At 40.1% G+C, this 24,443-nt stretch overlaps 1 protein-coding gene across 1 annotated transcript in view; it reads left to right on the top strand.

The window, feature by feature from the left end:
* LOC122797751 (solute carrier family 22 member 13-like) overlaps positions 1-24,443 on the top strand; it is an 843,707-nt gene that overhangs the window by 410,794 nt on the left and 408,470 nt on the right. The window contains exon 5 of the mRNA XM_044066275.1: positions 9,161-9,281. Coding sequence (XP_043922210.1) covers positions 9,161-9,281 — 121 coding nt within the window. The remainder of the gene's footprint in view (positions 1-9,160; positions 9,282-24,443) is intronic.

Raw genomic sequence — 24,443 nt, 5'->3', positions numbered from 1 at the left:
AGTCAGACTAGGGATTGTGAAGACACTGGGGGAGAGCAAGCTGTTACTGTCAATGAGAGTGTGGTGTCAGCTGTAGTGTCACAGTGTGGCCTGGTTGAGGGTACCCACCACAGTCCAGGTGAGGCATGTGCATGTGGTGCATATGTTATGTAATAGTGCCATCCAGAGAGTATTAGGCAACATTTAGTACACATATTAATAATTGTGAAATGTGTCCCACCCTGCAGGCCTTTAATGTGCTACTGTGAGTGGCAGTGACTGCGGTAGGAGCAACCAGTATTGCTGGACATTGCAGGGCTCAATTATTCCTATGTTGTGTTGACATGGATGTGGTTGTCATGTCATAGACTGGGCTGTGGACCAGGACTGTGGGTGTCTAGATGCGAGAGATGCTAGACATATAAGAGATAGAGGTACCAAGTCATTATTATGTCAGGTGTATTTGTAAGACATGTGTGCATGCATACAGTGTGTAACACAGGATTAGCATGGAGGTCTGTGCTCTGATGGGTATGACATGTGGCACTGAGCCATTTGTCATTATTTTGTAACCACAATCTGCCCTGCCTTGCCAGTATGTCGGCACACAGAGTAGGTTTTATGATGACCCTGCCATAAATAGGGGGCACAACTGTGGATAATCAGCAACAGTCTGTGCAGTTGTTAACTCTACCTAATATTGTAGGCCTCCCATACATCCAGCAGCATTTGTCTGTGTACTGGCTCTGTGTTTGCATCAGGGGGCCAAGTGCACTGTGATTTGGGCCACTATATATAGGAGTAGTGTGTGTCTTGCAATCAGGATATGTTTGTAAAACCAGTTGCTATACACCAGAAGTCAGTTGCCTTACTGGTATGTTTCTGTGAGTGCAGTTCAGACAGTTCTGGGTTTAAAACTTTGCAGTGGTGTCTTTTTTCCCTAAAGTTACATCACTGTAGTGCATGATGCATTTAAAAAAGCATTAGTAGCTCCTCAGAGCTCATTTGGTGTAGTGATGTGTTACTCTGACTGTAGTTCAGAAGGTATTGAATTCAGTCCTTGGCAGCTTTGTCTTTTTTTCCTAATGTTACATGACAGCACTGCATGATATATTTACAAAAGCTGTATTAATTTTGCAGAGCTGGTTTGGCTTAGTGGTGTGTTGCTCTGACTCAAATGCACTAATTCCTGGGTTTGAGACTTGGCAGTGGTTTTGTTTTTTCCCTAATGTTAGATGACTGTATTGCATGATATATTTACAAAAGCAGGAGTAATCTGTTAGAGCTGATTTGGCTTAGTGGTGCATTGATCTAACTCTAATGCATAGGGTCCTGGGACCAAGACTTGGCAGTGATGTCTTCTTTTTCCCTAATGTTAAATGACTGTAATGCATGATATATTTACAAAAGCATTGCTCATTTCCACAGCTCATTTGGTGTAGTGGTATGTTGCTCTAACTCTAGTGTACAGGGTCCTGGGGTTGAGCCTTGCTGGGGCTGGTTGTTTTGTTTCTGGGCAGAACAGTGGCTGAATGAGACAGAGTGATTAAAGTAGTTTTAAGTGGGTTTGTGCCATTTTGCATGATGCCAAGTGGTGCCAAGAGATGGTTAGGTTCGCTTAGCAGCTCTTACTCTCACTTAAACCTACACTATTTTCAAAAAAAGAAAAGAAAAAAAGGGTGATAGGAAAGTGGTGAAATGGGAGCAAGCAGGGGGAAAAACATTATGAAATGCAGCTAGGGATGTGCAGGACGGGTTTAGGAAAGGACCATAGCTCTCCATTTCTTGTGCAGCAACAGCTGTGAATGATGTGGACAATTTGGAATTTACAGCCACACACCACACAAGGAGAGGTGTGGGTGACATACATTTGTTGAGTGATTCATGAGTAAATTGATTAATGTCAGTGTACATGGGGGTGAACTGGAGAGCTATGTATGGGACGAGATGTTTTGGGGGGACAGATGCCTCCCTTTTTTTTAAGGTGAGAATGGGATGTTGGGGAAGGGTAGTAGGTGAGTGTGGGGAGGTAAGTTGGGTAGGAGAGGTTGCTTTTGCAAACAGACAAGACAGACAAGACAGCAGACAGGGGCAGTGTATGACACATGAGAGGGGTAAACACTTTGGATGGGAAGGGTGGTTGGGAATCAAAGGGCCATGTGCCCCCAGATGGAAACAGTGGGACTGAGGTCCCCACCCATGGGCAGTTGCTACTGCCCCTTCATGGCCCAGAAGGTGGCTGTGCTGGGGGCTGGATGATGGGGCCAGCCTGTTCCTTGAGGTGCACCAGTCTGCCCTCAATTTGGCATATGCAGACTTCCAAGTCCCTCTGGATGACCTTGTGCACCATACCTCAGAACTGATGTCAGGTGACAGGGTCCTCTCCATGCCCATACCCAGGGGGGGTGGGCCCCATCCCCTGAGGTGGTTCCATCCAAGGGTGGTGCAGGACCAGCAGAGGAAGCAGCTCGAGTTTGGGTCTCAGATGTGCTGGGACCTGGTGACATGGGCAGATGAGGCAGGACAGGAGGAACTACTGGTATCTGCCTACCCAACTGTGATATGGTATTGAGGCTTGTCAAAGTTTATTGGTTAGTCATAAACAAAACATTGCAAAATTAATTATAATAGCATGCATGGGTATTCTAATTAACCCAGAACAATAGAACTGGAAAAATTGCATAGCAAACAGAACGCATGCATAAATGGAATAACAGTCATTATTATAACAGCATGCCAGTAACAGTTATGGCAACAGGCCACCAACAATGGAATTTGAACAAGGTATGTCTGTATGCAACCATTGAAATATATGAACAATAACAGAACACAAGTCCCAACATTAGGTTTTGAGAACAACGTACCCATAGTATATGAATAATAATTATTCATGCAGATAAGTGGTGGAGGGAAGAAAAATACTCCATTACCAACTGTATAGGCTACTCTACTCTACAGATCTGCCCTGAGTCTACATCTGCCTGAGGCCTATAGCTACTGTAGCACATATATACCTGTTTATCTGTCAACCTGGAATGCTATGGGGTGGGCTATGACAACTCTGATGTTGTGTGAGTATGCTAATGGCATGCTTGTACTGGATTTATATCTGTCTGCAAGTTTTTGGCAACAGTGATCACTAGTCGTGACAGGGTGACACTTGAGAGACATGTATTAGGAAGAGTGCAAGGTGTAAATAGCTATTCTGTCATTTGTAGGCATGGGGCTGGACACTGGAACATTTATACACAGTTTATTAGTATACCCTTCATACAGCTAATACAAACATTTCTTTAGCTGTGAACCCCGTGGAGAAAATATCTGTTAAAACTACCTGACAGTTTTTACAAATACACAGGATTAGTTGTGTGTCACTATGAAAACATCTTCATACCAGTTCCTGGATTCAAACTGTGGTCTGTGTATGCAAAAATTAACAGCATATATCTATTTTGTATCACACTGAGATATTGGGGCACTGCTGGCTGCTGCTTGACTGATTTATGTCTAAAACTCACTTGGTTACAAAGTCTGACCTTGTAATATAAGTGGAGTGTCTCAGTGTCATGCATGATAGATAGTGAACTGTGTATTAATACTTTGAATGCAGGTGTACACATTTAACCTCTAGTGGATGTGATTATGTGTGATCTGTACAGACCATAGTAGGCTGCTGGGTTGCATACCCAACCCATACATATTTGCACATCATATATTTGCAGTCTCCACCTATTACAGAATCATACTTGCCTGCATCAGCATGCCTACATTCAGGAATACATGTAGCTGAAATGTAAAGGTTAACACAAGACAATGCTGCAGGGAATACACTATAATGTATTACACATTACTATTCAAGGTTCAGATCTTAGTGCAAAACATATATCAATTTTCATCGTATCTTGTTTTAGAGCTCCACATCTACAGTTTGGCGTAACAGCTGCTTAGCAGACAAACCACAGTGAATTCATGCTCTCATAGCCATATTTGCTGTGTAGGACCTGTACACTTGTATTTCTTCAACAACAGACCAGATTAAACACAACAGTTTGTGGGAATAAGCTTTATTTAGGGTGACATGACACAGGGGTTTATTACATTCAAAATTCTAAATTCAGTTGTACTGGATATTCTGTAGATGATGAATGTATGTCAGTTATTACTTCCACAGCAGCAAGCACAGTATACTTTATTCACAGAATAATTCATACACAGTATTGCTACAGTATTGGCTTCCTCTCATCAATAGTAGCTTGTTTGATGCCTTCATCTGTATTACACAGTACCTGGCATTAGTCACTTATATCAACGTTGGTCTAACAACACATTTATTCAGTACCCTCAGAATATACTATACCTAATAGCATTAAGCAATTACACTTATTTATTTATTTACATTTGTTTACAGGGAAAGTCTGACTGGGCCAGAAGCCCGTGTATATATATTGCAAGTTATATCTTTACTCCCCACACTGTCGGCACAGCCTCGCCAGTCGTCCTGCATGGGCCTGAATGTTATGAGCCCTCTCCTCTGCAGCTGTGGGAGGAAACACACCATTATGCATACCTGTCTAAAAGATATTCATACTACAATTTTATAAATCACCACTTGACATACTTACAAACTTCTGGGGCATTCCAGGCCTAAGCATCTTAGATTCACTGGGCCAAGAACACCCCCTTCCTCCATCTCAGGTCATCATAATGATGATGGACCTGCTCACCAGTGCAGGGGATGTCAGTTGCATTGGTGAGCTCATGTGCCAGATTGTCCCAGCCCTCAGACTTGTATTCTGAGCCCTGGCACTGGCCCTGCAGCAGTCTGTCATCATTGTTCTTTACGAGGAGCCCAGCCACGACCCTGGATTCCAACATGCACCAGCGCTGCACCCGAAAGTGCGCTACCTCTCCTGCACCTGCTATAGTTCCTACAGGGATCAAACTCTAACAGGTTCTGCCTGTATTCCCACCTGTGTGGTTTAAATAAGGCCATATTCTCACCCTTTGCAATCATTGGACTATTTTCAAAAATGCTAAGCATAGCTCAGCAGTGCACAAACCTGTTAAGCTGAGTTGAGCAGTGCTTAAAGTGGCAAATTCTGAGCAGTGCTTAGCAGTGCACAAATCCATTTAGTTGTGCTGAATACTGCTTAGAATGGGACTTCTTAGCAATGCTCAAACCAGCTAAATGGTGCTAAGCAACGCTAAGTATTGCTCAGACATGTCCTGTTTAAGCATTGCTTAGCTTTGCTTAGCAGTGTTTACCAAAACTGAGCTAAGGGCCAACAAAATTATCATTTAAAAAAATAAGAATTGGATAGTAATTACTCATTATTGATACATGATTATTATTATGTGCATGTATTTTACTTTATATGACCTCTCTCTATGTGCTTTCATTACGTTACTTTGGGGTGTAACTGTTCTGTACCAGACACTTGTGTTTAATTGGTGGTTTTCACCTCATATCTCCACTGACACTGGGATTCTGGACCAGCTACACTACCTTGGTTAATAAATATCACTAATTACATCAGTAAATACAATTAAAATTAATATGAAAATGATTTCCCATGCAAAATCTGAAGGGCTTGTCTTGGTTGTCAAACCATACATCTAATGCACCCAAAGTCGTGACTCTAACCACTCAGCTAACTCAACTTTGAAGACTTCAGCTGTACATTTCTATATAGCTTCTCAATATGTTTAAGCACTGCTGAGCAAAGCGCCTTGCAAACCTGCTTAGCTATGCTTAAACTTTGAAGAAAATGAAATTAAAAAAAAAAATAACCATTGATTATAAATTAAACATTAGACTTGCAATTCTTAAATAATTGTCTAAGGACACTTTCTTTATTGTTTTAGTGTTGTACAGCACTTTTGCAATGCAGGGATGTGTGCTACAGATACTGTAACACACCCCCTATATGACAATACAGTTAACAGTATTACTTAAGTGTCCGAGGATACTTTCTTCATTTATTTAGTGCTGTACGGCACTTTTACAATGCAGGGGGTGTCTTACGGATACTGTAACACACCTCCTACTTGACATTACAGTACACAGTATTAAGTGTCCGAGGACATTTTCTTGATTTATTTAGTGCCATACATCACTTTTACAATGCAGGGGGCGTATTAAGGATACTGTAACAAACCTCCTACATGACATTCATTTCACATCTTTATTTAAGTGTCCAAGGACACTTTGGAAGTGCAGGGAGCATGTTACAGATCTTGAGCACTGTAACACACCCCCTAGCACTGATTCAGTATCTGTGTACATGGCTCCCTCTCAGTAGCGTGCCTTCATTAATATGCAAGGCACACTGCCGAGAGGGAGATGCGGACATGGACACCGTTCACTCCATGTAGGAATAACTCTATTTCTATATGGAGTGTATTAAATCCGGGGTATAGTCTTTCTGAAATACAGATATAAGATCAACTAGACTGAAATTTGTTGATGCAAGATGAATGATTCAAGGGATTTTTTTTATTATTTTCCACTTTCCTGCTTTATCTAGTTTTAGGTAGCCTGGATTCAGTGGGCACGAGACAGATGGATGGCTCAACGGAGATATAAGTAAATACTCTTACCCACAGAAAGGATGACATGTTTGGAAAAGCTTTCCAGAACAGGTGGTAGAGTTACTATAAAGACTAAGGCCTGGCAATATATTGGGTGTCATTTTGCATCCTGTAGCTAGTTCACTTGCATGTGTTTCATGCTTTTGGTTACCCTCCCACTGCAAGAAGACTGAACTCTTGAGCTTTAGTTGTCTGAGGTTCAGTCCAACAACAGGCAGAATTCCTCCATATGAAATCGCTGCTTGTGAATTCTGCTGGCAGTGGTGCCCTTTTTTGGGAGAATTTCTCTCTTCTTTGAGTTGGTGTTACCATAGAGTTGGTATACATATATATATATATATATATATATATATATATATATATATATATATATATATATATATATATATGGGTTACCTTTAGAATGTCAACAGCCCTCTACATCAAATTCCACTTCTCCGACATGGCAGAACATCAACAAATGAAGAGCCAACGTTTCCTGCACGGTAAGTTACCGTTTGGCGATCCATAATTAAAAAAAAAACTACCATTACACTGATTACACAAATGTGGGGGGCTACACCCCCCCACCCCCCTACATGGGGGGCTTCACCCCCACCCCTATCTTAATATTTCAACTCTGAGAACACAGTACCATGGGGGTATGGGGCAAAGTTCATGTTTATGGCTAAATGGCAACTTACCGTGCAGGAAACGTCAGCTCTTCATTTGTTGATGTTCTGCCATGTCAGAGAAGTGAAATTCAGTGTAGTGAGCTTTCAGTATACTAATGGTAACCCATACATATATGAATATATATATATATATATATATATATATATATATATATATATATATATATATATACATATATATATATATATATATATATATGTGTGTGTGTGTGTGTGTGCATGTGTGTGTGTGTATATATATATATATATATATATATATATATATATATATATATATATATATATATATATATATATATATAAAGTTCAAGGGGTTTGGGGTGTGGCTCTTTCCCCTTGCAAGACACTTAAAAATGTGTTTTTCAGCCATTTTTTTTCAGCAAATACAGTTCAGGGATTCTAGCCTTTGGTGCATTCAGTTTCGTCCATTCATAGCGGAAGCAATGCATTTACCTTTGCTGATTGCACTTTTGGTCTTGGACACACAGCAATCAGAACACTTTCCATTGATGTTACTATCAATGCCGGAAAGGCAGCCCATATCCTGAAGTCCCAAGGCCCACTAATCTTTGTCGGTATATGTTGCAATGATTACATAAATAATTCCTGATCACAAGCACCTGAAAGTGGGTTGTGTGTAGTAATAAAATAGAAACAAACATAAGTGAGAACGAATTAAGTGCCAGAATAGCAACTTGAATGCAGACCACCAAAGCTGTTCATTCTATGGTTCCTGCTGTACTGGTGAGACAAGATCATGTAGTTTAATCAATGCCATGTTATCTGACAGCATTGTAAGTGGAATATAATTGTTGAGATTCCCATTTTATTGATGTTTATTTTTATTTGCATTTTCTGTAGTGTTTGTATGAAGCTTAGCTTAGCTTCTGATGCAAATGTATGGGCTGTTCTTTTTTTGTATTATTTTACGAAGGAGAACACAATGATCTTACTGCTTTACTATGAATCTGTGCTTGTTGCTGCTAATTTCTGTATAAACATGATGCAGGGACAGATTATTTAAGTTTTGTGGAGTTTGTCCTCTCCAGTGGTTGTGCTCTGGTGCTGGTCAATAAATTTAAGACAATGTGAGGTAGGAAGCCAGACATTGGGGTTGTAGTAAGGTTTTCCCCTCAGAAAGATTAGTTGTTTTGTTTTTGTCCCATATTTTTTGTATATATATAAGAACATGAAGATTTAAGTTTTTCAGCTGTGTTTTCAACTGTTTCATAAAAATGTAACTGAATTTCTAAGGGTTTGCAGGGTATTTCTGCAGCTACTGGATTTGAACTGCAGTAGACTGTTATGCACTGGGATTATATATTATAGTTGCATTGTTACAGTTTTTAATATGGTATTCTGATGGACCTTGTTTCAAATCCTAGTTTAAGCACTTATTTGTTTCACATTAAAGTTTGAATCAGTATGAATTATAGTGCAATCGTGTTCCACTTCTCATATGCTTTACTTATAGAAATCAGGTAAAGGACAAAACAGCTAGATGTCAACGTCTTTCAAGGGTAGCAATAAAATGTGACAGCGGCACAGTTATTGCCATCATCATGAGTGCATCAGTGAAATTAGAGTTTGGAAACAAGTCATTGTCCTCAAGGAAGACTGTATTGTTCAGTAAGTATCTGTGTTCATAGTCAGCTATCAGCATCAAAGGTGATATGTACTTTTACGAAGGAGAACACAATGATCTGAATATTTTATTAGTAATGTGTCTTGATGGCGCACACCGTGAATGGTAAAACTACAGTGGCAGAAAATACTTCACTGTTCAGGATTGTGGCAAATTCATAATAGGAAAATTCAATACAGTCAGAATAAAAAGTCAATTTATTGAAGAAAAAGTATACTGAAAACATGTTGTGAAGTTCTAATGAGAAATATGCTGCTCATTTTAATATTAGGACTCTGCCCGAATCAGCAAGATGGCTTCTAACACAAGGAAGGAATGAAGAAGCAAAAAAATACATCCTACAGGCAGCCGCTATAAATAAACGGACTGTACCTGAAGCAGTACTTCAGAAGGTATGATTTTTTTTTACTTTTTTGTATTAGTGTGATTAACTAAAGTATTTTGCAAAACACAATGCTTCTTATACTTATTTTGGAAAAATATACACATTTTCAAGCCTGCTTTACTTCTGCACATAATGTACCTGTTTTTGAAAGTAAGTTCCTATTTTTCAGCTTTGATTTACCTCTTCACACAATTTTCTGAATCACCTTCATCACACATGACTTTTGAATCAGAAAACCACACTAAATGACCAACATACTAGAGGCACCAATAATATAAAGAAAGAGGGCACACCTCTTCCTTTTTTCAGAAGCAAAAATAAATGACCTTGTGTGGTAGAATTTTGCAATAGAGTTCATTAAAGTCTACAAATTTTATATTGCATCTCTGATGTTGTGCTTATGTTTTCCCATCATTTTTGTCACTCTCTGTTTTAAAACATATGTTTCTGAGTAGTATCCCACAGTTCAACTGGAAGCGGGAAGCGTTTTGTGCTATTTGCTGTTCAAACTTTATGCTAATCAGATGTAGAATATTTGGACTGGATGGACCTGTTTTTCAAGGGGCTTTATACCTATGTTCAGTACCTGCAGATTGAGAGGTGTGGCTGGTCCTTTGGAAGAATGGGAAGAAAACAGAGCTTCATAGCTTCATAGGTAAGTACTAGGCTAGTTGTCCTTGTCCACCAAAAAAATCCAAATCCATCAGAGCCACGAGAGCTAAAGATCTAAACCTCAGCACAAATATGAATAGGACATGCTGGAGGGACAGATTCATAACCCAGAGGCTTCCCACTCTCTGGAACAGGATCCCAGTCCATGTTAGGCAGAGCCCCTCACTGACTCTCTTCAAGAGAAATCTTGATGAATGGATGGGTGATCGTAGGTTTACCCTGGGGGTCATCTCTGTGTCATTACTAGACAGAGGCACAGTAAAATAAATTTAATTTGTACACTTTTGTATCATTACATGGGGTGGCGAAAGCCACATACACTTTGGCTAGGCTTATAAATGCCCTAGGGCAGATAGCCTAGTACTATACTATGAAACTATGAAACTATAATAAAGCCATCTCTTATGAAAAGGGAAGATCCTAGCAAGTTGATATTGGCCCAAAATCTGGGGCGTGAGAAATGAATGGGACTGTAATTGGTTTGCCACAACATGAATGAGATGGTACGGAATCAGAGAGAAAATAGGTTAAATTTTATGTTCTACTCCGAACCTGCATGTTTTTTTTTTTTTTTGTGAGAAAGAAGCAATGCTCATTTAATGTGCATTTCAAAAGAGTTCTAATAAAGGAGGACATCTGACTAGCTATCAAGTGTGACAGTTGGACACCAGTTATCGTTACCATGACTGGATATACATGTATGTGAACTTGTGATTTATTTTTCAGATGCATTTCTTAAGTAGCCTGCTTTAGGCAATGTGATGTTACAACCATAATCAGCTATGGTGCTTCTCAGACAGTTTCTAAAGTTAAATGTCTTAGTAAACTGATTTAAAATGTCTAATATTATTAAACATGATAAACTAAATTGGCATGGCTTAATCAGTTTTATGCTAAATATTTCTCTACTTTTTGAAAATATACATGATAGCCTGCACTCCTAATTTTATTACATGCTCAAACTGGCACATTTTGGTCAAGAATTGTGGATGATATTGTGTTTGAGACTCAGCAACATAAGAGGAGCCATTCAGCAAAAACATAAACATCTCAGAACGATTTCAAAAGTAAAACTTTTCATCATCCAGAAAACAGTACTTCTAGAAGTAGATAATTTAATTTAGTTAATATTTGCAAGGTGTGCTTTGTCTCCTCTGAACAGGTGTATGGTCATTAATAAGCTGTCTTGTCTATGAACTGGACAGATTTAATTGGAAATAAATGGCTTTGATAATTTGTGCCTGTTTGTAACTCACATAATTTCCTAGCCTTGTCACAGATCTTATAAATAAAATGCAAGAGATAAAGCTGCTTTTGAGAGCAGACCTCTATTTGTTGCATATAAATGCACCAACGTTGCAGTCTAGAACTTTGTGGAGAGACAGATTTCTCTCACAGAGGTTTCCCCACTTTTGGAACAAGCTTCCTATTCATGTTAAACAAGGCCCCTCATTGACCCTATTTAAGCACAATTTGGACGATTGGATAGGTAACTGGAAATTCACCCCGGCGGTTCCACCTGTGTCCCTGTTGGACAGGGGCAATAGGTGCTGATTTTAGTGCCTGCTTGAACTAGACACCCTTGGGAACATGGGATGAACTTGGCTAGGCTTGTAAGAGCCCTGGGGCTATTAGCCTAGTGACCTCCTATGATCCTACGATCCAGGGTAAAATTCTAATATTCTAAGTCAGCAGAAGGTGAACCCATCAACTTCTCATATTTGGGACAGACCATTCAGGCTCTTTTATAAAGAAAAACAAGGCTAGTGGTAAAATAAAAATATTAACTGAGAGGGTCCTTATTAAGATACAGAACACAATATCTCCCCTTCTTTTTTGTTCATTCATCACTTGCCTGTGCCTTTTGCCTGTCCTCCATGTCCCATTTATACTCAAGGTCCATATGTGAGGAGTAATACCCCAGTGTGGCCCTTCACGGGGGGGAGGCTCCATTTTTCTAAAAGGCAAATCTGTAGACTAGTAGGGCTTGGGTGTCCCTCTTATGCCAGGAAAGACAAAGAGTGAAAGATGACATATTCATACTGCAGCTGGCATTGATTTTCCTGTACATATTTACATTTCTGCTGGGGGCAGACTTGCAATGACATAACTGCACTTAGGCATGCAGATTCCCTGCATACAACTGGTGAACATCTTACTGGCCTCTGCTATGGCCATCATGCTACAGTGACATACCACTGTGTAGTTCAACAAAGACAGATACTGCTCCCAAGTTACATAAGCTGACCATCAGCTTCTCACCCCTACCCATTTTGATGGCCATCTGGTTTCCCAGTTGCTAACTGATCCCAGTTTACAAGCATTATAGAGGACACCTTGCCCTTACATCATGAGCTAACATATTAACCCTTCTTTTGTAAGGGTGTGATGGATGCTTATTAGAAAGACAAGAAACTGTAACTATGAAAAAAAAATAAAGCCAAATCAAAACCTATATTTGGGATGTATGGACAGGTCTTGTCACTAACAGATGTAACGTAGATTCTTTCCTGTAATACAGAAAACCTACAAGTCTGGAACTTGAAATGTTTAACACATTGCAAACAGAAACAAAATGTCCATAGTAACAATTACATGAAGAGGGTAATAAATGTTTTTTGTCATAAAATTATTTTAGTCTGGGCATCAGCATAAATGCAACAAAGTGAATTAATTTCAGCATGTCCATCCCACTCACCCTAAAACAAGCCAACAACACAAACTAAAACAACACCTAATTTCCTTGTCTCTCTGCTCATGCTCCCATCCTGACTAAAACCATCTTTCTTTCTGATTCTCTTCCATTGCCAGTTTCTCTATCAAGCACCTTGACTTTTTCACCTTTCTTATCCCTGTATCTCTCTCTTTCATTCCCACTACTGCTCCTCCAAGTAACCTATATCCTTAATCCTCGACTATTAATAACCCCTCCTTACCCATCTCACTGTTTTACTTATCTACTGTTATCTCATCCTCTGCCTATCAGAACTTTTCTTACTTATGTTTTTCCTTATTATTTTTGTGTATACCCTTCCTCCTCCTCACTTATGTTTTTCCTGATTATTTTTGCGTATACCCTTCCTACTCCCTTATGTTTTTCCTGATTATCTTTACGTATACCCTTCCTCCTCCCCCTCGTTTTCTGTTCCTGTGTTAGTGACATCCTATCTCAATAATATCAATATACATATACTGAGACTATGTGCATTATCATTGCTCTTGTATATCCAGGTATTACATGTTAACGTCTTTGGTTTATGTAAAATAATGTAACTTCTAAAGTATGTGATAAATGTCTTTGCCATTTATTTTAATACTACCTGCAAAGTAATGTCTATTTTTTATTGTTGTTTGTTGTATGGTTCTTGTGTCCAGTCAGACTTTCCTTGTAAACAAAAAACAATCAATCAATCAATCAATATCCATAATTAGCCTCTGTATCCCAATATACCCTTCTTGTGAATATATTTCAATTGCCTAACGTATATTCTACTGTTTATAGCTGTGTAGCACAGAGCTGTACAGCAAAAGGGTCTCATCAGATATTGAATTTGTTCTCTTTTAAAATGAATGGTTTCAACATGGTTAATAACTGCATTATTGAATTGCTATAATATATAATTTTCCTATTAGCAAACACATCTATGATGTACAAAGACCTATTTTATATAGGTTGCACCCACAAGGTTCTTATTTGCTTGTGTGTCATTGTGCAGCTGAGCATAGAGTTTTTTTTTTCACTACTCAGGTGCATAACAACAGTTTATATTTTATTTGCATACTATACAGATGGTTACGGATATCATCCTTACCATGTAGTGAATGACTGCTGCAACAGGGAACTGACATACTTCCCAGCATATACCATACTGGAGTTACTTATACATATTATAGGAATGCAGACCTCTGTCATAAGCACTTATTTTGTTTAATTAGGTTCACTGGAATGAGGTTTGAGGACTACTGCATATATGAAGTTTTTTAAAATCATAAAATGACTAATATAGAAATGTTGCAAAAAGTGAATGTGACTCCCAAGGAGCAACGTAAGTACAGTCTCATAAGACTGGTTCACTGCAACATTCTGATGACAAGATTTATTGCAGATCTGTATCTTTTAAATGACAACAGAATGTGCATAACTTCTTTTAGAATCCAGTCTGAATTATTTTAAACTCTGTGAGAATCCATGTTACCCAAAACATCTTATGGATTCTGGTCATGCAAGTTCACCCTCCTCAGTGCCTTTCATCTGGTGAAGTCTAGTTTGCAATCAGAATTATGTATTTTAAAAGTTCATGACCATAAGGCCATCAATAAGAAACCCACAAAATTAAAACAAGAAAAAAAAGGAAGAATTATCTTGCGATCATCTATATGCTCCACATGAACTTCACCATTCACATCTATATATATCTATATATACTTCAGACAACCTTGGAAAAAAAGTGCATACCCCTTCCCCCCAGGCTATATAATCTCTTCATACTATTCTATATCTGGAGTTGTTGAGTTTTCAAACTCAACCATTTGCTACATAACCCTACCATCCATGGACATACAAACATAAACCATTTAGTCTTTGGTTTTGTGTCTAAGTTCAGTGATTGTTAATTTATGGAAAAAATACTGTACAACTATAGGCAGCAGTCAAACAGGGTTTAAGGAGGATCCCCCTCTGACAAAGTTCTGGAGAAGACAATATTACATTTCCCTCCTTATAGTAGCTCATATCATGACAACATTGTCCAACATCTGTACCACCTCCCAATATCAATATCTTATTTCAGAATAATAGCTGTTGCCCCAAACACCCAAGTAATGATTCAAAATAGTTAATTTGTCTCCTCTCCCCTTTCTAACATTCACATCTCACTTCAGGAAGTATGTATGGCCCTACCTGCAGCATCCTTACCAAAGTTTAAAAAATAGCTGTACAAATAGGATCTATATTAAATCAGCGAACACTTAAAAAAGTGAACACTGATTTATCAACCCTATGTATGTATCCTGAACACTCGGAACGATTTTTTTCCCAGGGAAAAACATCTCTGGGCCATTTTTGGGAGTTTGACATTTCCTCCACTGTGGTGTGATCTCGGAGTTAGTATATTTAAGTGGGGGTGGGGGGTGGGAGGCCCCCCACTTTATTTATTGTTTTAAGTTTTTTTTTTTTTTTTTGTGGAACAGCAATTTTTTTCCCTGGGATTGTAAGCTTTCACTTACATAGGGTCGATAAATCAGCGTTCGCTTTTTTAAGTGTTCACTGATTTAATATAGATCCTATTTGTACAGCTATTTTTTAAACTTTGGTAAGGATGCTGCAGGTAGGGCCATACATACTTCGCTGATTTAATATAGACCCTATAAAGATGACATCTATATTTCAGTATAGAGTAAAGTGTTTTGCTGCCCTTGTCAAACCCATATAAGAGACCAAAGCATTAGTTTTGACACCAACATCCAATATCACTGACATTGTCTACAGTAATGGCTATTATGCCTCTTCACATCCATATTGAATTGTAAGTAGAAGTTGAGGTTCCCCCTTCCCAAAATCCATATCATGGTCCAGCTAAATAGCTATCCTTACCAAACTTTCATACTTGTAATGGCAATGGAATAATATATCTTACCTTGGAACATTAGATCCATGTCATACTTTGGGAACATAACTATGCAAGCTACAACAGTTCTTTACAAACGTTTGAGCAAAACAGATGTGTATGCTCCACACATTTCCATATAATATCTTAAGGCAACAGTTATGACCTCTCCTTGCATCCACTGCAATTCCGCAATTCTAAAATTATAACTTTCCCCATATCTATATCAGCTTCAGTATCTGCATTATCATTCAACACTATTGCTATGTCACCTAAACATTCTTATAACATAGTGTAATAACTGTTTTACTTTCCAGCATGTGCACTGTAATTTGTTATTAAAGCACTGCCATTTCCTATATCCATACAAAAGTTCACTGTTCAGTGAAATTGCTGTATATCCGTAATCTAAAATCTGGATCAAAGTGATTGGCAAAAGGTGTCCATCTCAGCAAATATATCTCAGTTTAGAGCAAGAATGCCTCTTCTTTGCCACCATACCATATCTAAATCTATTACTTTAGACAACAGTAGCCACTGTGTCTTCCTCCAGCATCTGCATTACACTTGAGATATATGTATGTCATCCTTTCTTATTTAGATCGTCTTGTCCCTAACCCCAACTCTACATATTAGGATGCTAAACACCCTTTCCATAACAGTACCCCTTAGACAGACACAGACACACTGACACACACACACACACACACACGCACGCACACACACACACACACACACACACACACACACACACACACACACACACACACACACACACACACACACACACACACATTTATTTCTATGTCTCTTCTTTTCCCTAACCCTTAGTCTAACCCTAACTTATAAATACTCCTATAAACACACATACATACACACATACACCTGCACACACACACACTCATGCACACACATGCACTCACACGCACACACACACACACACTCGCACACATACACACTCGCACACACACACACACACACACACACACACAGATATACTCAACCCCAGTGCTGAAATTTTCATTAGAAACTTTCACTACAAGTTTCAGAATTAGTACCAGTTACATTCTGCTTATATTCATTATTCAGCATTTAGATAATGGCTGACATCAGTCATCCAACCACTTCACCAACTGTGGCACAGAAGAATTCATTGACAGAAAGGTAACACTGACTAAATGCAAGATACACACACACACACACACACACACACACACACATATATATATATATATATATATATATATATATATGTGTGTGTGTGTATGTGTGCTTGTGTGTATAATATATTGTGATATAGTGCACCGTTGAAATGTTTTGAATTATGAAGGATAATGAGGGTCATGTGGTTGAAAGACTCACATTCTCCTTCCCTTAAAGGTAGTTGGGAATGATATAATGAGAGTGAACCCAGAAGCCATGTCAGTTTTAGGCAGTGAGAGACACAGGTCAGTGGCCCAGAAGGAGCCAAGGCTGGGGTCCTGAAAGAAGTCACAGAGGGAGATACAGCCACAGATCTGGCTGGAGAAAAATTCAACTAGAAAGAGGTTGACATAAGGTTGAGCTGAAGTAAAAGAAGAGGCTGACTTAGTGAAAGTGAAAGACTGGTGTTTGGAAGATGAGAAGCATGAGTTCTAAAGTCCTACTGAAAATATTTTTGATACACTGAATTAATCTGTTATCCTCCGACTGGTAATGGGCTTTCATCAAAGAGGTATATGGGAGTGTTGGGCTCAGTAAAAATTGTCTAATATTGCCTAGTGAATGTTATAAGCTACAGACACAGATATGGTCTAAATGTTAAGACACAGTGCCTCTTATGTTCTCTTAAATTGCTTTCAGTAAAGCTTATTTCAGCATTTCAGCTAAGAGTATTATACTGCTGGCAATTCTTAAAGTGAAATGAAGGTGTGTTTTTAGACAGAAAAGGCATAATACTTGAACTCCTTTTTGCAAATAAAAAGGTTTGCAATATCATATACTTATAGGTTCATAGGTTCATAGGTTGATACTAGGCTATCTGCCCTAGGGCATTTATAAGCCTAGCCAGAGTGCGTTTGGCTTTCGCCACCCTTTTAGACTAGTTGACTGTGCCTCTGTATAGTAGGTCACAGAAGGTAGCCCTTTTAAGGTTTGTTTACTGTACCTCTGTCAAGCAGCGACACAGAAGAGATTCCAGGGGTAAACTTACGATCTCCCATCCACTCGTCAAGATTTCTCTTGAAGAGGGTCATTGAGGGGCTCTGCCTAACATGGATTGGGATTTTGTTCCAGAGTGAGGGGAGCCTCTGGGATATGAATCTGTCTCTCCAGCATGTCCTATTTATTTCTGTGCTGAGGTTTAAGTCCCTGGAGCGTGTCCATTAAGTCTGGTTTGGACATGGCTTTATACATCATGCACAGATCGCCTCTGAGTAGGCGGTAAGCAACTGAGTAGAGCTGGAGTTTCTTTAGCCTAACTGTGTAGGGCATCTGTTTGAGTCCCTTGATCCTTTTGATGGGGTACTTTTGGGGTCTTTCCAGTTGCTGCAGGTGTCGGGTAAGGTAGATCCCAAATGGAGCGTTGTATTCAATTATGGGCCTGATGAGTGATGAGTAGAGGGGCACAATGACCTCTCTTGATCTAGATGTAAACCCTTTCGTGATAAGGTGGGCTATATAGAAGGTCTTTCTAACCACTTTGGCAACAGGATTGTCAAAGGAGAGATTGCTATCTACTTGGGTCCCCAAATCCCTAATTACTTCTTCTGTACTTAATGGATTACCACCTATGTGGTAATTTGTGGGCACTTTGTTTTTCCCAAAGGGGATGACTATGCACTTTTTGACATTTAGCTTTAGGCCATGGCTCTGGCACCAGTTATCCGTCTCTGTGAGACCCTTTTGGAGGATGCTTGTGTCAGTTGGCGAGTCGATTATGGCACCCAGTTTGCAGTCATCTGCGAACTTGGTAAGCCATAGTCCTCCCGTGTTAGCCTGTACCTCAGAGAAATATATACCGAACAAGAGAGGTTCCAGGACTGAGCCTTGTGGGATGCCACTTGTAACTGGTTTAGAGTCTGACATGACACCTGCAGTTCTGACCATGTGGGTTCTATCCCTGAGCCCGTTTGCAACCCATCTTGTGACACAGGGGTTGATATTTAAGCTGGTGAGCTTATTTATGATGCCCAAGTGGGGTATTATGTTGAAGGCTTTTGTGAGGTCCAGGTAGGCTGTGTGGACTATCTTCCCTTCATCTATGGCTTGGTGACCATTTCAAAGACGTCAACCAGGTTCAAGAGGCAAGATCTGCCCTTAAGAAAGCCGAATTGGGTAGGATCCAGTGTTTGGAGGTTCCCAATGTCTTTGTTTATGAGTTCCATGATGATACACTCCATAGCTTTGCAGACCAGGCTAGTCAGGCTTATAGGGCGATAGTTTCCTGGGTCTGTTGTGGCACCACCTTTGTGGAGTGGAACCACTGTTGCTGTACGCCATTCCTTGGGTACATATCCTGTAGTAAGGCTGAGATTGAACAGTGACTTTATGTGAGGGTTCAGTTCTTCTTGGAGCTGGTGTAAGACGCAGCCCAAGACACTGTCTGGTCCCATTGATGCTGTGTTTTTTGCTTTGGAGAGGGCAACTCTCACCTGTGCATCTATGATGTCAGGGAGGCTACACTCTGTTGGGATAGACATTTGCTCTTTTGGGGGGGAACGGCGGAGAAGTTTGCACTGAACCTGTCTGCCAGGATGTTGGCAATGTCTGTGGGTTCAGTGTATTTTTTGTCATTTTGCACTAACTCAGAGCATATCTGGGAGTTGCCACCCAGGTTCCTGACATAACTAAAGAAGGCCTTGTGATTATCTTTAGCATCTTGTGCAATTTTTCTTTTGAAGCAGCCTTAGATAATTTTATGAGGGATCATAGTTTTTTGCTAGTATTGATCAAAGATGCCTTCCCTTTTTGAGATTTTGCTCTATCATGTAGTAGCTTCCTCCTTCTGTTGTATAGCTTATTTATGGCTGAGGTTCACCAGACAGGTCTCCTGCCTTTGGAGGAGTGAGTCTTGGTTTTATTTGGAATAGCACGATCCATGCATTCCTGTAGGTGTCCATAGAATGGTTTCCTTGGCTGGGGGTGGGGACGGGATATGGATGTCCAGTGAGATTAATTTATGGTCAGATCTTACCAATGAGGGGTATACCTCTGGTATGGAACATAGAGCCCCATGTTGGTGATGATCAGGTCCAATATGTTTTCCCCTCTTGTGGGAGTGGTGATCAGTTGTTCCATAGCATTTGAGTTTATAAATTCTAGGAACCATTGGGCGAGGGTGTTAGGGCTTGAGTAGTGCTCCCAGTCTATGTTTGGGTAGTTGAAGTCACCCAATATGATGTTGTTTGGAGAGACCTTCATATTCTCCAGTTTTCTCAGGAAAGCTGAGTGGGGTTCCTGAGTTTGGGAGGGTGGTCTGTAGCAGGCTACAAACTGAAAGGCAGTTTTGCCCACTGTTAGTTGCACATGGATGGTCTCCGATGCTTCGTGCAGTGCCACTAACCTGGAGGTGTGGGTATCTTTGATGAATATGGACACTCCCCCTCCTTTTGTGGTTCGGTCTGAGTTTTGGGGCCGAAAACCATGGTATGAGGTATAACCTGGTTGTGCCGGGGTGCTCTCGGGAGCCTTGAACCAGGTTTCTGTTACTGCACAGATATCGATATTCTCCATACTGAGAAGAGCCTCAAGTGCGTGCATCTTGAGGGTTAGACTTCTGGCATTGAGCAGCATTACCCTTAGTTTCTTTTTCCTTGTGTTATCTATGGAGGTGGGTTTGTCTTTTGAGCCTTGCCTAAAAAAGGCACTATGGGGGTGGCAAGAGCCTTAGCCAATATTCGAAAGCCCAGGGGTGACAGGTGCAAGCCATCCCTAGCGAAGCAATGTGGCTTGTTGAGCATGTCATCCCAGGCTGACAGACACTGGATCCCCTTTGAATGACACCAATACTTTAGCCAATTGTTAAAATTGATCATTTTGTCTTTATACTGTGGCATCATTCTTGGTGAGGGTAAGATGCTACTCAAGGTCAGGGTCATATTGGCCTGGGCTACATGATCAGAGAGCTCCTCTATGTCTCTTTTCATGTAGTCCAGGGAGGTACATCTCAGGTCATTCACACCAGCATGGACAATGACAGAGTCATATTTGTACTTGCTTTGGAGTGACTTGAGTGCTTGTGTTATGTGGCAGATCCTGGCACCCGACAGGCAGCTTACAGTGACCTACTTGTTCAGTCTGGTGAGTGGGACGTCAGTGTGTCTGACAATAGAGTCACCTATTACAAGTGTATTAGGTGTGTTGTTTAGCCTTAAGGGCTGTGACTGTGTGGCACACTGACTTTGTGAACTATGTGATACCTGGGTATTGTTGTGGGGTAGCGGTTGCTTGGATGTCTGCTTTGGAGGTCTCTGCTGCTTGGGCAAATTTTTATTTAGAGCCTCCGAGAATGTTTTTGTGTGTTTATGTGTTTGGTTTGCTGTTGCGATAGGTCTATGTGAGACTGGATTTGTGGTGTGTGTGGTTACCTTCTTCTCCTGACTGACTGCACCAGTACTGGGTTGAGAGAGCTCAGCCTCCAGTTTGGCTATATAGTTGCATCTCTCACATATATTTGAGCTTGTTGGGAGGAGGAGAGGGTAGTCTGTGTACATAAGGCAGTTGTAACATTGCCTCAAGATTCCCAGATTCACCAGCTGGACTGGAGAGTAAACCCGAAACTGACTTTTGTACATGCCAGAATAGTATAAGGAACTACTTTTTGACTGATCAAAAAGGACCAATAGGGAGACAAGTACTTAAAGGGAGTATAAGAGGGTGCAGTGCTTTAGTTTATTAGTGCTTACTTATACAATTACTTATACGAGCAACTGCAGGGCTTTAGAATGAAAATAGAGTGCTTACTTTGAGATTTAGAAGAGTTTGAAGGGAAAAAGTGAAGAGCAGACTTTGTGGAGCCGGGAATAGTTTAAACCCGTTTAAGCGGTGCTGCGCAAAATCGTGCAAAACCACACAAATGCGGGTTTTAAAAAGCAGGGAAACTGAAAGAGATAGGAATTGACCCAAAACGGCCTATAAGCTACTAGTTTCAGGGCTGAGACCACTCCTCCAGGGACAGATAGACTGCTCAAAGCTCCCCACTCTCACTGGTGAACAGAGAAGCCTCCTACTATCCAAGTAAGGATATGGGCAACACAGAAAACTATACCACAGTCTGGAATTCAGTAAAACCTGAAATCTAGACTAATCTATTTCAGCAAAGACGGGAAAAGATAATTTTTTTTGTTTGTTTGTTTTTTTCAGGAAACAGCAGAAAAACACACAGAAAACACTGTAAATGCTATAAACAGGCTAGCACACTTTAGTGTGTAGCCTACAACAGTTATACAATACAAAAACGACTTAAATTGATATAAAACAAGTGCAAAACCATAAAAAGCAGAAGGCAAATGCAATTTAAACTTTTTAAAGCACAGATCAGATAGAAATTCACTTTTTAGGCTGGAAAAGGCAGTCGGAGCAAAAAAACAGAGAAAAAAATACTTAAATCTGGAAGAGTCTCCCTTGGGTCTCTCTGTTGTCTGTATCACTCTGCAGGACACCACGAAGAGCTGTGCAGAGTTCTATACTGGCACAAAACCATGCAAATGCGTGTTTTAAAGTAGAGAAACTAAAAGAGATAGGAACCGACCCAAAACAGCCAATAAGCTACTAGTTTCAGGGCTGAGACCACTCCTCCAGGGACAGATAGGCTGCTCAAAGCTCCCCACTTTCATTGGTGAACAGAGAAGCTTCCTCCTATCCAAGTAAGGATATGGGCAACACAGGAAACTATACCACAGTCCGGAATTCAGCAAAACCTGAAATCTGGACTAATCTAGTTCAGCAAAGGCGGGAAAAGAGAATATCTTTTTTTTGTTTTTTTGTTTTTTTCAGGAAACAGCAGAAAAACACACAAAAAACACTGTAAATGCTATAAACAGGCTAGTGCACTTTAGTGTGTAGCCTACAACAGTTATACAATACAACAACAACTTAAATTGATATAAAACAAGTGCAAAAACTGTGAAAAGCAGAAGGCAAATGCAATTTAAACTTTTTAAAGCACAGATCAGTTAGAAATCTGCTTTTTAGGCGGGAAAAGGCAGTCAGAGCAAAAAAACAGAGAAAAAATACTTAAATCTGGAAAAGTCTCTCTTGCGTCTCTCTGTTGCCTGTATCATTCTGCAGGACACCACAAGGAGCTGTGCAGAGTTGTATACAATAACAAACTTTTTAAATTACAGATTAGCTAAAAAAACTGGTGTTTTAGGCGGAATTAGTTAAGACAGCAAGAAAAGCAGAAAAGTGATACTTATTCACTCCAAGTCATTCTTTTGTCTCTCTGCTGCTGTAGACTCTGCAGAACACCTGGAAGGCACTTGCTGTGCGGAATACAAGCGTAAAAACTGTGCAAATGAGGTTTTTATAGTAGGGAAGTGAAAGAGATAGAAATTAGCCCAAAATGGCCAATAAACTACTAACTTCTGGGCTGAAACCACTCCTCCAGGGACAGATAGGCTGCTCAAAGCTTCCCTCTCTCACAGGTGAACAGAGAAACTTCCTTCTATCCAAGTAAGGTAATGGCAACACAGTAACTTGTAACACAGCCCTGGATTCAGCAATAACCTGAAAACTGGACTATACTGATTCAGAAAGGCGGGAAACAAGTATATATTTTTTTTTTTTAGAAAATAGAGCAGATACAATCAAAATTAGCCCAAAAAGGCTAATAAACTACTAACTTCTGGGCTGAAACCACTCCTCCAGGGACAGATAGACTGCTCAAAGCTCCCCTCTCTCACAGGTGAACAGAGAAACTTCCTTCTATCCAAGAAAGGTAATGTCAACACAGTAACTTGTAACACAGCTCTGGATTCAGCAATAACATGAAAACTGGACTATACTAGTTCAGAAAGGTGAGAAACAAGTATATATATATTTTTTCCAGAAAATAGAGCAGATACAATCAAAACAACACTTTACCCAATTAACCAGTTAAAAAGATTAAAACTGAGCCCTGTTCCAGCAGTCTTCAATCAGACAAGTTCTAACTGCACAGTCATGCCACTAGGGTACAGAGAAACCTTTATTTTTTTTTATATTATATTGTGACCATGTTGCAAAGAGAATTTCTGAATGTACCTTTAAATCAGGTTTGTATGCAGAAAGCTCCCATGGAATGCTTTCAGGAATTTATATAGGTTCATAGGTTCATAGGTTAGTACTAGGCTATTGGCCCTAGGTCCTATACAAGCCTAGCCATAACAATTCCCTGGCTATTTCTTCCCACACTATTTACTTCCCTGGACCCCTGTCTAGCAGGGCGACTGACGTGACCCTGGGGGGAATTTCCTTTCTCCCATCCAATCATCAAGGTTCCTTTTGAAGAGGGCCAAAGAGGAGCTCTGCTTGACATGTATGGGCAATATATTCCAGAGTCTGGGGAGTCTCTTGGTCAGGTGCCTATCCCTCCAGCATGTTTTGTTTATTGTGATGACAAGGTTTGGATCCCTTGAGCGTGTGGCTCTGAGGGATTGACATTTCTTCAAGTGTAACATGTCCAACAGCTCTGGGTTTGACATGGGCTTGTATGTTAAGCAGAGATCGCCTCAGAGTAGACGATATGCGAGTATAGCTGGAGTTTTTTAAGGCGGTCAGCATAGGGCATCTGCTTTAGGCCTGTGATTCTTTTAGTGAGGTATTTTTGCGGCCTTTCCAGTTGTTGCAGATGTCTTGAGAGGTACATACCAAATGGGGCGTTGTATTCTATAATGGGTCTAATGAGGGATGAGTACAGTGGGACAATGACC

This window comes from Protopterus annectens, chromosome 3.part1 (assembly GCF_019279795.1).
Source record: "Protopterus annectens isolate FY-2018-M chromosome 3.part1, PAN1.0, whole genome shotgun sequence".
In the NCBI taxonomy this organism is placed as follows: domain Eukaryota; kingdom Metazoa; phylum Chordata; order Ceratodontiformes; family Protopteridae; genus Protopterus; species Protopterus annectens.
This window is presented reverse-complemented; position numbering and strand designations above follow the sequence as displayed.